A 13,412-nucleotide genomic window follows, 5' to 3' on the forward strand; every position below is an offset into this window, starting at 1 on the left:
CATGGATTCTCACAGCCCCGTGCTTGTCAGCTCTTTGCACCAATTCCCTTCCTCCCTCCCTCTCGGGCCTTTCACATTCACCTTTGTACATCACCATCCCCTCTTCTCATCACTTGCCAGCAAGGTTTTTACCCTCCTCTCCTTTTCCACTGATTTTCTTCCTATTAAGCCAAACCTACCTTTAGCAACCCTGCCTCCAGGAAAATATGAATGCTGGAGTTGTAACATTCTCTTTGCTGGTGTATTCTCCCACCTTGTATGTTTAGAATGAATTCATCACAGCATTGTGACTGTCCCACTATCTGTTATCCAGTTTAATAGAGCTGGATAATATAAATAATATATACTAGGAAATTATGATATAAATAAGAAAAGCCCTTAAAGTCCAGGCATACGTAGTGATGGAGAAACCTTACTGCTGAAGGCATTAGACGTTTCAATTGTGTGTTAGTACCAAAAAAAGGCTGTTGACCACAGTAAAAGTATAATAAACCCCTATCTGAATGTTGCTGCTTACATTGTAGTTCTGAGCATTTATGGTAGGGCCTGTTCCTTCTCTTCCTGAAATCCCGATCAAGCATCCAGCAAACTCTTAAACATATGTGCTTTCATGTGTTTTAAATTAAGCTTGTGTTTAGATGTTTTAGGACATTTGCCATTGGCATTTTTGCTACTGACATCAATGAGAGTGGAGCTGGACCTTTAATTAATTTGGATTATTCTACGTAGTTTCCTACTTTGCATTAGGCTGTAGATATGGAGCTGAAGACTGGTAATCCATTAGAAAAACATTCTGAGGCTCAAGATCCTCCATTCATGACTGAATAGCTGAGAAATTACTTCTGTGACCTAACAGGTCTTCCAGACCTGAGACAACGTGGAGACGAGAAGGATCAGATTGTAGAGTGTCACTTGTAGTGATTCTGGTGCCAGTGGGGTATAAAATGTCCCTAGGACCCAGTAACAAGGAACGTTGCTATATAATGTCCTTCTGGGCTAGGCTTTTTGATGCCTGCATGCAAGAACCAGAAACTCCTTTAGAGAGGGGTGTGGAGTACATGGAAGGGACTCGTGACAGTCAGGAGAGAGGCTGCTCAGGTAAGGGGTAAGGAATGGCACACATGGGGAGACAGCATGAACAACTGAAGGGAAGAGCTTGGTCTTGCTGCTCACCTGGGATTTGGGTGAATGAGGTTGCAGAGCTGAGCTGCAAAATAATTTTGTAGACTCTCGGTCTGATTCTCACCCTACCTTGTGGTTATATGTTGGTGATCAAAACTGATATTGAACTGAAAATGAAAGGGATACTAGTTTGAAAGGGATGATACAACACTGTGGACACAACACTAAAAAAAGGAGACTGAGGAGAGGAGAGGAGAGGAGAGGAGAGGAGAGGAGAGGAGAGGAGAGGAGAGGAGAGGAGAGGAGAGGAGAGGAGAGGAGAGGAGAGAGGTGGGGAACAAAGTGGAAACAAATGATCTTTAGGATCTCAGTACATTAACTCCTTTTGCCAGAAACTGGCTTTATGAAATGTCTTATGGGAACTATGGATTTGCCAAAGTCTGCTTTATTTTTCATGGACTTCAGCATATTTGCACATTTCAGATTGCTTCGTTCTGAATCCTTGCCAGATATTTAGTGATGATTAAGAAGAAAGTTTGTTTCTTTTTAAGCCCTGGTGACTTAGTCACTTCCAATACTCTTCCACCGCCCTGCACCAGCTCCAGTGTTCAGAGGGGAGTCATGGCCATAGACTGCATGTCTCCAGGTGACTCTGTGGATCTATCATGATAGTTGTGATGCAGAAAGATGCAACTGTATAGATATCAGATAGTTGTCTGCACACATAGACCCAAATATGCCGTTGAGATTACGTAGCTGCCCCGGGCAGTGAAATTTTTAGGGCAGTAAAAGCTATAGTGATCCTTTCATGTATGAATGTCTGGGAAAGGCAGACCAGTCTGCCAGGAGACCCTCTGTGTGGGTGCCTGTGTGTTGGACTGCTTTGGTGTGCTTAGTTTGTAGTGTGCAGAGCCAATCTGCATCCAAAGACAGAATGCAGCCTGCAAAATGAAGTGCTAGCTTGAAAGTCCAGATCATTTTGTTCACTGTGTTGAGATGCTTAAAACACACTGGTCTGAGCCGGATGTGCTGGACCTTTGTCCATCAGTAGCTTAAATTGCCTTTGTTCAGGCACCAGGAGATCAGGTGCCTCTGGTTTACAGCATCTTCTAAGCTCCACCTGCATCTGCTCCCTCTTCCCATCCCTCTGCCTGCAATGCTGGGTGCAACAGCTGAGTCAGAAGTTTGCGCACACCAATGTACATGAGAGGTGGGTGCGTGACAAATAGAAGGTGACAGGGATTGGCAAGACTGTAATTTCTGTGGTGCCAGATCTGAGGAACAACAGGTAGTGAATGCAAAGCTGCTGAACAAAATCTTGATTCAGCAGAAGGAAGTGACAAATCACTTGCTAATTTTGTGAGGGTCAGGATTTCACTCTTTATGCGCAAGAATCAAACAAAAAAATCTGGCTTCCAGAAATAGTGGGTTTAAGATACACCTACCTTCTTTCAAAGTTGTTGTTAGTGTTGACATGAAGGTGAACCGGGTTGTGTTTGTTAAATACATTTTTTGAGATCTTGAATCATAGATGAGCCAGGGTTTTATCTGTATAGAGACTCTAGAAGATCTGCAGTGCTATGAACCTGCATCGTGGAGTGGTCAAAGTATATGCACACCATCACACATGAGTATGTGTGCATGGAAGTATTTGTGCACATGTGTAAGTATCTGACTGCATTTTAGGGGTTTGCATGAATGTGCATATGGATGTACTTGTGCTCACTGAGTTAGCTCCCAAAGCCCATCCTACAGATGGTGCCTTGCCTGTTGTCTGTAACACTGAAACTTAGTGGTGAGCAATGTGAAACACCCTTCCCTTGGCCTATTAGTGGAAATTTTATTTATTTATTCAGATTTAATTTGAAACAGTGACTTTTGTTATGAATGCTATGCAGTGTTTTATTACTGAGTTCCCTAATGAAACGGGTGCTTAAGAAGTCAGAATTGCTCAGGTTACTGGTTGTATAAATGCTGAGAACAGATCTGAATGATATGGCTAGTAAAGAAAAGGGTGCAGAATAACAGCAGAGTTTCTTTGGATTGATCTTCAAATGGATTAGGTCTTCTTGTAATAGTCCATGCTCATCTGCTCCAGTGTATAGTATTTCAGACATCTGAAACCAGGTTCTTACTGCCACAAATAGCTTCTCTTGCTCTCTATCTGTAGCAGCTAATTGTTGTTTCCCACAGTAGTTCCTGTGCCAATTAACATGTATGAGAACTCATCAGAACACTTGTTCTTTCTTTAAATTTTCTGTTCAGACACCATGTCTCTTAGTGTTCAGTACTTCAGACAGAACATGTGAGATATTTATAAGCCTTGTATTATTACTGAGCTACACACCATGTCTTCAGTGACAGATTAAATGAACAGCACAAAATGTTGTGTTTCATCCATAAATTTCAACAGATGTTTGAATGTTGGTTGATTTATTGCATGTCCAACTTGGATCTTACACTGTTCTCATTGTGCCTGCACATGGTTTATTTAATAGTACTTTACAACAATTTTTTATGACGTTTTTCAGTTTGAAGGGTGCAACAAGGCATTTTCTAGGCTTGAGAACCTTAAGATTCACCTCCGGAGTCATACTGGGGAGAAGCCATACCTGTGTCAGCATCCTGGCTGCCAGAAAGCTTTCAGCAACTCCAGTGACCGGGCAAAGCATCAGCGAACACACCTGGATACCGTAAGCATGATTTCATACTGGGAGTTGCACTGAGTTTTCCGCTGGTCCTTGTACACAGTTTGTTCTGCAACTGGAGGGTGACTTTTCCTTTTCATGAGGAGCATCTCAGAGAATTCAGCTATAAGCAACTGTACTTTTGTTTTGAATTGTATGTGCTTTGAGAAATGAAAGAGTCTTGATCACAGAAAGGCAAACTCAGCTGTCTTACGCTGAGGAATAAGTTGCTGAGGAATAGGTTACTCAGGAAAAAGTTACTCAGCAAACTCTCCCAATTGTTCTTGTTCCAGGAAGAGGAGGCAGCAGTAGAATAAGGCATAATGTGAGTGAAAGCTGAGTCACTGCTGCTGTACTAAATGTGTGTCATTGTCTTGCTTCCTATCCTATTTTGCTTCAGTAAAGTCTGTTCTGAGTGAATGCAAAAGCAGTTCAGACATCTCAGTGGAAGGGAAATGCATCTCAGTTTTGGACATAATTTTGTAAAGGTAAAAATACATCTGTCTTACAACTATATGAAATTTGTTAAGTACCCACCATCAGAATTAACTGTAAGAAACAAATTAATTTCTTATGTACAGTTGGTAGATTCTGGCTCAACTCTACAAATCTTCTCACTCATCTCGCAAAGAAGATGGGAGTCTGTCTACTGTCTTAGGCTCCAATAAAATTAAATCACCATATTATGGGGGAAGAAACAAGTAGACAACTTTGTAGACCATTTAAGTCCTCAGCATAAAGCTTGTAAAGAATAACAGGCAGAGTTGTTTCTTTGTCTTTTTCAAAGAAGTGAATATATGGTTTAATGTTTGGCCAAGTGGTTATGGGGCAGAACTTTTGAGTTTAATTGATATTTACTTTTTAAGCAGTTACACATTTCAGACAGTGCAGCATTAAGGAATGTCTAATGTACATTATGCCTTGCAAAAACAAACAAGTAAGAGAAGCGAGTCAGTCACATTTTCCAAACCAAAGCACACTTAGAATAACAATGTTTTATTTATTTGAAAGTCAACCTGAGATATTTGAATTTGTAATTAGTTCTAAAATGTGTCTCTCTTGAAAGTGGATTTACTAAATTGGGTACATGGGTTTGAAATTTAACTGCTTGAATCTAATAGATGTATTTTTTATTAGTCAAACTCGCAAATGGAAAGCCATTTATTACTTTTGAAAGATAATTTAAGTGGTTAACAAAAAAAGAAAAAATCTTACATCTGTTGATCTGTGCATTATTGAAGATAAATCTCTTAACTTTCTATTTTCTTTCCTTCTCTCTTTATCTCTGTCTTTATTATCTGAAATGCTCATAAATCAGGAAAAAGGTACAGTAATAATTTTCTACTAACTTTCTTAAACACTGAAAAATATCCTCCATGCTATTCTGTTGCAGGTTCTTTAAAAATATTTCTGTAGCCCTACAACACAGTAACTAACTTCCACTTACCTGGTTTAATTGAAATCCTATGGTTTAGCTTAGTGTTATGTGAACATGAAAAATAACAGAGCTACAGGATGGTACTATTGTAAAGGCTGCACATTGCATTAGCTCAGTGGACAAAATAACTGTCAAAGCAAATAGCCATGAACCTTTTAAAGGGTAGTCAGATTTTCATCTAGTTTGCCTATCACTAAGTTGAATGATTCTATCACTAATTTGAATGACATCAATGATTTGAAAAATACTCTGCTAGTTTGTCTGCTAAGGTATTTGTTAAAGTTTTCCATAGTTTTTCCTCAGGTGTCAGTTCTCTGTGTACCAGACACTCTCAATAAATCTGCTTTGCCCTGTAACTTTCTGGGTAGGTGCTGTGTTAGGCTGTAAGGTCATGAATTGGTGAATGATTCTATTATTCCTTCAGAAATTTCCTGCTGGCTGGACAGAGCAGCAATACTTATTCTCTGGAGGTACTTAAAAGAAAAGGTGTTTATATAGACTGCTTATTCCTTATTGAGTGCATTTGGAATTGGTTTTAAAGCTTCTCAATGCAGGTCACTCCATTATTTATCTTCTCCAAAAGGAGAATCTGTAAATCATTTCAGAGACTTAGTGATGTATGCTAGTTTGATCAAATCTCTACTAAATCATCTGGAAGTAGATCCTTCTGCTAGGTAGAAGCAGAACAAAGGGAACGTATCTGTCCTTGTGGTAAAAAGGGCATGTTATCTCCTCCAGGAGTAGAGCAACTTGTTTAAAGGGCCTCACAGTCACTTCTCCCAAAAACGGTGAGGTTTTTTCCCCTTTTGTGCATTCTCTTTCTGAAACCAAGGGGATTAAAGAATGTGACACTGAGGTCATGACAAACTGTTTTCAACGGTTGGGAAGACACCAAAAGGACTTACTAGTCCTAGTGGGAAGGCTAAGGTAATGTTGACAGATGAGGCAAGAAAACAGAGAAAAAAAGGAATGTTCTGCTCAACTGTAAAACCACGAGCTTTGACATGCAGCGCTACTTTGCTACCACTTAAGTCAGTGTTTCCTTAATGACAAGCGCCAGAGTCCCTTTGTTCAACTTGCTAATTGCACATTCATTTGAAGGCTGTACTGTAACAGAGATAGCATTTCATTTGTTGGAAGTAGGCATAACTAAGAAAAGAACTTGCTGAGGCTTTCAGTCATTGGGACTCCAGAATCAGCGGTTAAATTGGAGCATCCTAGTTTATTTATTTATTTTCCTATGAGAATAGCGTACTGGAACTGCCTGCCCAGACCCAGATGGTTTTCCCAGGAAAGAGTGCTCATAGTGTGCCACACAGAAGTGGCAAGCTCTGCCATATGCCATAATCAGCTGGAATGGTCTTCCCAACAAAATCAACAATAGTGGATTTTCCTTTCTGCATTGATTTGCTCAGATGTTAATATTTGATGCGAGTTGTTTGGTTAGGATTTATAAAAAGAAACATATTGCTGCTGCTATTCAAAACAGCAACAAGGTATGAAGGAAACCAAATGTGTGCTATGCCACAATCTTTGCTCTGCTGCATATGGAACACTTCTCGTAAAAACTACGTAAATCAGAACCCAAACCAGAGCTTCTATATTTATAATTATACTGGCTGATCTCACGATCATTTTGTCCACTGTAAAGGCTAGAAAAAAAGTAAGGGTCTCAAAACCCATCCAGTTACATCTCATTAGCGTTTAATTCAGCCCAGTAATCAATATCCAACATGACAGAGCATAGATATGTCAAGTGCTCTCAGTGCTTGCATGGAGTGCAAAATCAGAGTGATCAATGCGGTGGTTCTGTTTGCATCATGTCTGGCTTGTGCACATAGAAGAGACAGAGCAAATCTGGAAACAGCAAACAGAGCAAACAGCTCAGCCTCCACACTGTGTTTCACAGAAGTGGCCATCCATGCTGACTTTAGAGATGCAGAGGGATATGAACTCTTTTCCCTTTTCTCACATTTACAGAAACCCTATGCCTGTCAGATTCCTGGCTGCTCCAAACGCTACACCGACCCCAGCTCTCTGCGCAAACATGTGAAAGCTCATTCAGCCAAAGAACAACAGGTGCGTAAGAAGGTAAGACCCACTACGCAAAAAGTGACACATCTCCAGATCTCCTCGATATAGTTATTTTTAATTTAGCTTTAGTTTATATATTTTAAAATCAGAGTTCTTCTGCAATATTGCTAAAAGAAAACTTAAGTAGAGCCAATTTTCCTGTTGGTTTTTAATCACTGTTGTTAACCAATCCATCTTACACTTTTGCACTTTCAAGGCTACCACTCTCGAATTTCAGTTTGCCCCACACTTTCTCTCCAAGCTTTTCTTTCCTGTTCATCTTTCATACACAAGCCCAAATGCTGCTGCCATTCACGTAAAATGTCCACGCATTGAGTCTCTGCAATCAGCTAGTAAATACGTGCTGGCAGATCATCTAAAACACAAATGAAACTAAGGCAGGGTACTGTGGAAATGTCAGGAAAGGAGCACTTGTAATAGAAGAGAAAGAACCCCCTTGCTTTTCCCACCACATCTGTATTTTAAATGCATTTATATTCATTCCAAACCCAGACTGCTAGTTATGTTTTCACTACTGTTAGATTCAAGTAAGTATCTTGGTTTCTGTGGGCTAAGTCCTGAACTCATTATTAAATGGGGATGCTTACAGGCACCAACCCAGGATCAGAGACTTGTTTATTACACATTTGTACACACAGTTTGTAAAAAGATGATTGGGACCCCATGGAGCTGATCTGTGACCGAATGGACTATGAGCATACTTCAGGCCCAGGAGTGGAAGGGAATGCAAACCTTAGCAAGCAATTACAATTAGTTCAATAAGCAGCAATGACGTCTTCCCCCAGCTGCCTCGCCACTGCCAAGAGCATCATGGACGTGACAGCAAGGCATGTTTAAAGGATGGAGCACAGAGCAGAAATGACAGCCTGGCAAGATAGAGCTAGGGAGCAGCTAGTTTGGAAAAATGTCAAAGGTAAGAACAAGAAGTATTGGAGAGCAAAGAGAGGAACGTGTAGACAAAAGAGACAATAGCAGAACCCAGGTGATCTTAGTTACAGAATTTGGGATGAGCCGTGGAGGAGTGAGATGGATGTCAAAAAGGCCTAATTTTCCTGCTTGAATACAACTGTGATGAGTTCATACTGATTTGCCCTTGTGTCAGCCATGCGCCGTCTTACACCCCTTCCCTCTTGCTACTTCTCAGCATGGAATTATATCCCCTACGGTTTTCACTTGGCTAGATTCACTGATCTGAACTTATGGTCCCCTTTCCTAGGACAGTTGTCTGTCCCCCAGTTCTTCCTGTAACCCTGCTCTGCGTCAGGTGCTTGCTGTCTGAGTAACACTCTCTAGAACATCAATGTCCAGAGTTGTGCACGCTATTTCAAATAATCAGTCAAGAAACACTTGTTACATGTGGAGCTTTGTGCCTGGGGGTAACACTATTCATACCTAGCACCCACCCAGATGTCCACAGAATCAAGTCATTGTCTCTGCAGGTACCAGGTCTAGCCAGAACTCTTATTTAGCCTGGCAGGACTGGAAAGGATTGCCTAGTTTTCAAGCCCAATTTTGTATTAGCAGGCCATGTGGTTTCACTACAGTTCTCTAGAAAGTTCCTGTGCACATGCCTCCCACGCCACAGGTCACAAAATTCCCAACACTTCCCTAGAGCAACCTTTAGGTCTTAATGAAAGTAAGAGTCAGAAAGCCATAGCAGTAATTGGCCATAGAAAGAGGTTGACTGTGGCACCAGAGTCTTTTGCAATAGCAAGATCTTTGCAACAGGAAGATTTTGTATTTACGAAATTCTTAGCGGATTGTGGAAAGCAACCACGCTCCCTATTCCAAAGGAGACAACCCCTCCAGCTTTCCTTCCTACAGTTGCTGACATACTTCTTGGGGGAAGGAAGGAGGGAATTATTTCCTAATACCAAACGTGGGTATCTTTTGTTCAGTTCTGTGTACTGGGCTGAATGCACTAAGGTGTTAACATCTTTCACATATGGACAAAGGGACAGTCCCCACTGTTATACCCTGTACCTGCTGAGGCCTATTTCCAGTTCTAGGGAGGCAGGTGGGGAAAAAAAACCTAAATCCAAATTTTGCATTAAGGGGCACAAAGTACTTCCTGCGTAAGCAGTGGGAGGCCTCAATCATAGAATCAATACAGGACAAATATGGTACACACAAATGGCAAACTCAAGCTGCTTAGATGTACCAAAACATCAAATAGCCAGGGTTTCATAGCTCTTAATCTCCTTTCCTGCATGCATATACATACCCTCCCATACACTTATCAAGTCTATCTTAAAATAATGTTAGTTCCTTGCCTCCCACACCTTATTTGGTAGACCAATCTAAATCTGCACTCCTCCAGTGGTTTGAAATCATCTTCAGATTTCCTGTCTCATTTATCCATGATAGCTTTATGAATACTTGATCCCGTGTCTTTTTTCCTTAAACTTAAAAGGCATCTGAAAAAGCAGCAGATTTAGAGTGTATTTTGAACAGGCTCTCTTAAAAGGGACCAAAGCAAATCTGACTCATAAAGAAACAATAAAACACCCCAAATGTTTCATTTAAATGTATTATAGGGGGGAAAAAAACCCCTTTCACAACTAAGTAAATCTCAGTGTTATTGAAACGGTGACAGTCTACTTTGGAAAAAAGGGGGAAAGACTGTTTATACTCACTTGCTCATTTTTGGTTATAACTCGGCAAAGGCAGTTGTCTGTAGGTATCAGCCTCCCAGGAGTTCTGACTGGAAATGACTAAGCCAAGAAAGAAAAATTAACAGGCTGCTCTGCCCACATGTCTTGGTTGAGATATGCTACCAAAATGTGCCATCTCTGATATAAAATAAAATGCCTGAGCTTAGACTTACATCAAAGGAGTCCTGAATATTTAGTTCATAGCCTAGAAGATGACTGCAGTGGTAATATTTGGTTGTTCTGAAAGACTTTACAAGATCAAAATAGGAGAAAGTTAGCTGTTAATTTAGTAGTAGTTTAAGTTTAATTGGCTGCAGATGCACTTTGTGATCCAAACGTTAGATGTTTATCTTGAACCAACAAATGGCTGTATAGCAGAGTTCTAAATAGGTTTGCCTGGAGCTTTTATTTAGAATAACCAAACCCAGGGGAGATCGGTATGCAAAACTGTAAACGTAAAGACAATAACTATTTATTAATGGCTATAGAAAATGATGGCTGTTTGTGTAATGTGAGCACTATATTATGACAAAAGCTTGGCAGCATCAGCATGTTTGAAAGAGAATTAGAAATGCTTTTCTTTCTTAATTCTCCTCTCCTGCTGGTTTTAATATGATCGACATTGTGGTTTTCAAGAGTTTGCTTCAGACACTTTTGCCAGAGCTTTAATTTACATGGAGAACAGCTGACATATCAGTGATACCTCTTACACATTACTGACAGCATATTATTCCACCAGTTCTAATCTGATAAGCACAAATGCTTTTCATTCCCTATCAAATGTCTTTCCAAGTGTCACAGCTAGAAGGTGATGCAATCCTTTTGCCACAGAACCAAAGAAACTATAGAAAGCCTGAAAATACACAGTTAAATTACTCAGGAAAGTTTGAAGAAACACAGGGTACATTATTTTCTGAAGCAAACTGTTGCTGATTTAAGATCAGCACACTTGTGCACTTAAGAAAACCAAAATTATCTCTAATTAAAAATACCAAGTAATAGATACATCCTTATTTACACCAAGTTCCTAAGAATGACATTTTGTTCCTTCTTCCTACACATAATCTTTAAGCACAGAAACATGAATTTAATTAGAAGTAATTTGGTTTACTTTTTGAAATAAAATGTTTGTTTTATCCTCCTCTTGTAGCTAAATTCATGTACTGATATCGAACAAGATGTACTAAGTGAATGCTTAGCTATTCAACAACTCCACACATCTTCACAACACATTTTGGATGGGAAATGTGGCAGATCTGTAGGTCATCATGATTTAATTACAGGTAAGAATACTTCTATTAAGTATGGTGCTAAATATGTCATATAATACATGATTTTAAACAGAAAAGCTTATAGGTCTGATTTGCCACTATGGAAGATAAAAAAAACCCAAACCACCAACAAATAAAATTAAATAGTTTTGTGAGTTGTTTGCTAAGGTCTGACTTTTTTTTTTTTCAGAGTTAGTCAGCCAAATAGCTCCTACTAATTTCATGTGAAGGGGGTAGCAGCCCTGCTGAAAGTCAGCCTCTATCCATTTGTTTTCTTTTTAAAAGTTTGCCTTGGCTTCAGCAGAATGCAGGTGCATGGGCCTTGCTCAAGCCAAATGAGTGCTGTAGCAAAGACAAAGGCACTCAGCAATAAGGTTTTCCAGCTCTTCAGGAGCTGCAGAAAAGTTGATGAGGCTGTGTATTATCATGCACTGTGTGATTATAACAAATAATATGGTGGTGTATGAATGGAGCAAAAGCTTGAATTTGAAATGTCAAACATGTTGTTTTAATTATCTTTCCTAGTATTTAATCTTTCTTTCATTCCTTCTTGTCTGTCTTGTCTTTCTTTCTTGTGGTTTGAATAAGAGCTGGCCCCTTTCATGGACCTTAGACTGTTCTATACATTTTATAGGAAGAGAAAAAGATGCTTCCACTCCCTTTTGCTTAAGATCTAGATTTACAACTTTTGAACCTCAGCAGAGGATCCTGAATCAGGGATGTAGCAATCTCAGGTTCTTTGTTTAGCCAGAGAGAAAGAGGAATTCTCCAAGGCCATCAGTTTAATTGTTATCTGCCTCGCCCTGTAAAGGCACTCATATCCCTCCACTGATTCTAGAGATTAGAGTGGGGAATCTTTCACTTAGCTGTCCGTGGGCAGGGACATCTTCAACTACATCAGGTTGCTCAGAGCCCCATCCAGCCTGAGCTTGAATGTTTCCAGGGACTGAGCATCTACCAGTTCTCTGGGCAACCTGTTCCAGTGTTTCACCACCCTCATTGTAAAAAAATTCTTCCTTAGATCTAGTCTGAATCCACCCTCTTTTAGATTAAAACCATCACCCCTTATCCTATCGCTACAGGCCCTACTAAGAAGTCCATCTCCTTTTTTCTTATAATCCAGCTTTAAGTATCGAAAGGCCACAATAAGGTCTCCCTGGAGCCTTATCTTCTCCAGGCTTAACAAATCCAGCTCTCTCAGCCTTTCCTCATAGGAGGAAGTCTTTGGATTGCAGAGCAGAGCCAAGGTGAAACACAAAAAGGCAGGGATGGCATTTTTAAAGACTTTACTTTCAAACTTGGTCAATACTAGAAAATGCTCAGTACTATTAAAATCCAAAATTATTCATAAAATGATTTAGCTTAGAGCTAAATTAATCTATCTTGATTTAAGATGCATTTTATCCTCTTTCAGTTCCACTGTGGAGGAGATACTTGACTTGGTATTACTAAATATGTTTTGAATTGATTTAGTAACTGAGTATGAGCTTTCCAGACAAACCCTAGCTTGTTTCTGTTGAGGCTTAGAGAAATCCAATAGTAAACTGGGATTAGAAAACAAAAATGCCTGGTGGTAGTTCCCCTGCACCAAGGGAAGAGCTGGTGCACTTTATTAATATATTTTGCTTTATAAGTGCAAAGTAATAAATTACTAAAAATTACTTAGGCAAGAATCTCCTGCTTTTTTCCATCACTCCAAATCTTAAAAATAAAAACAAAAAAAATGCATCCTGCTATTCTCCTTTCTTGTTCAAGTTGCACTAAAATGTTGGAATGTAACTGGTGAACAGAATGGAGCATAAATGGAAATAACCCATCGTTCTAACATTGTTCTCCTGGGAGTCTGCACTCACGGTTTATATATGGCTCCTCGAGAAGTGGCAGAAAGCTGGAGGGATTTGGGTGGTTATTTCCATTCTCTGCCCTTGTAATCTGCACTCTGAAGATCTGTGAGAGCAGCAGACTGGCCTAGCTGAAGCATGGCTTGGCCTGTTGCAGCCAGGCAGGACAGAAAAGACCAGTGACATTTCCCTCAGAATAGGCTGCACTTAAGAACCTCAGAAATAACCTCAGATTTCAAGTGATGACAATAAACCAGGAAAAAAGTTATTAGCTTACAGATAAACAGACTATCCCTAGCCTCTCA

General features: G+C 39.9%; 1 protein-coding gene across 5 annotated transcripts in view; it reads left to right on the forward strand.

Moving 5' to 3' along the window:
* GLIS1 (GLIS family zinc finger 1) overlaps positions 1-13,412 on the forward strand; it is a 204,846-nt gene that overhangs the window by 160,501 nt on the left and 30,933 nt on the right. For 4 of the 5 annotated variants that reach the window (XM_075759369.1, XM_075759368.1, XM_075759366.1 and 1 more), the window contains 3 exons: positions 3,654-3,815; positions 7,228-7,338; positions 11,146-11,278. In XM_075759369.1, coding sequence (XP_075615484.1) covers positions 3,654-3,815; positions 7,228-7,338; positions 11,146-11,278 — 406 coding nt within the window. The remainder of the gene's footprint in view (positions 1-3,653; positions 3,816-7,227; positions 7,339-11,145; positions 11,279-13,412) is intronic. The other variant, XM_075759367.1, reaches the window with a different exon arrangement.

The sequence above is a fragment of the Balearica regulorum genome, chromosome 8 (genome assembly GCF_011004875.1).
Source record: "Balearica regulorum gibbericeps isolate bBalReg1 chromosome 8, bBalReg1.pri, whole genome shotgun sequence".
Classification (NCBI taxonomy): domain Eukaryota; kingdom Metazoa; phylum Chordata; class Aves; order Gruiformes; family Gruidae; genus Balearica; species Balearica regulorum.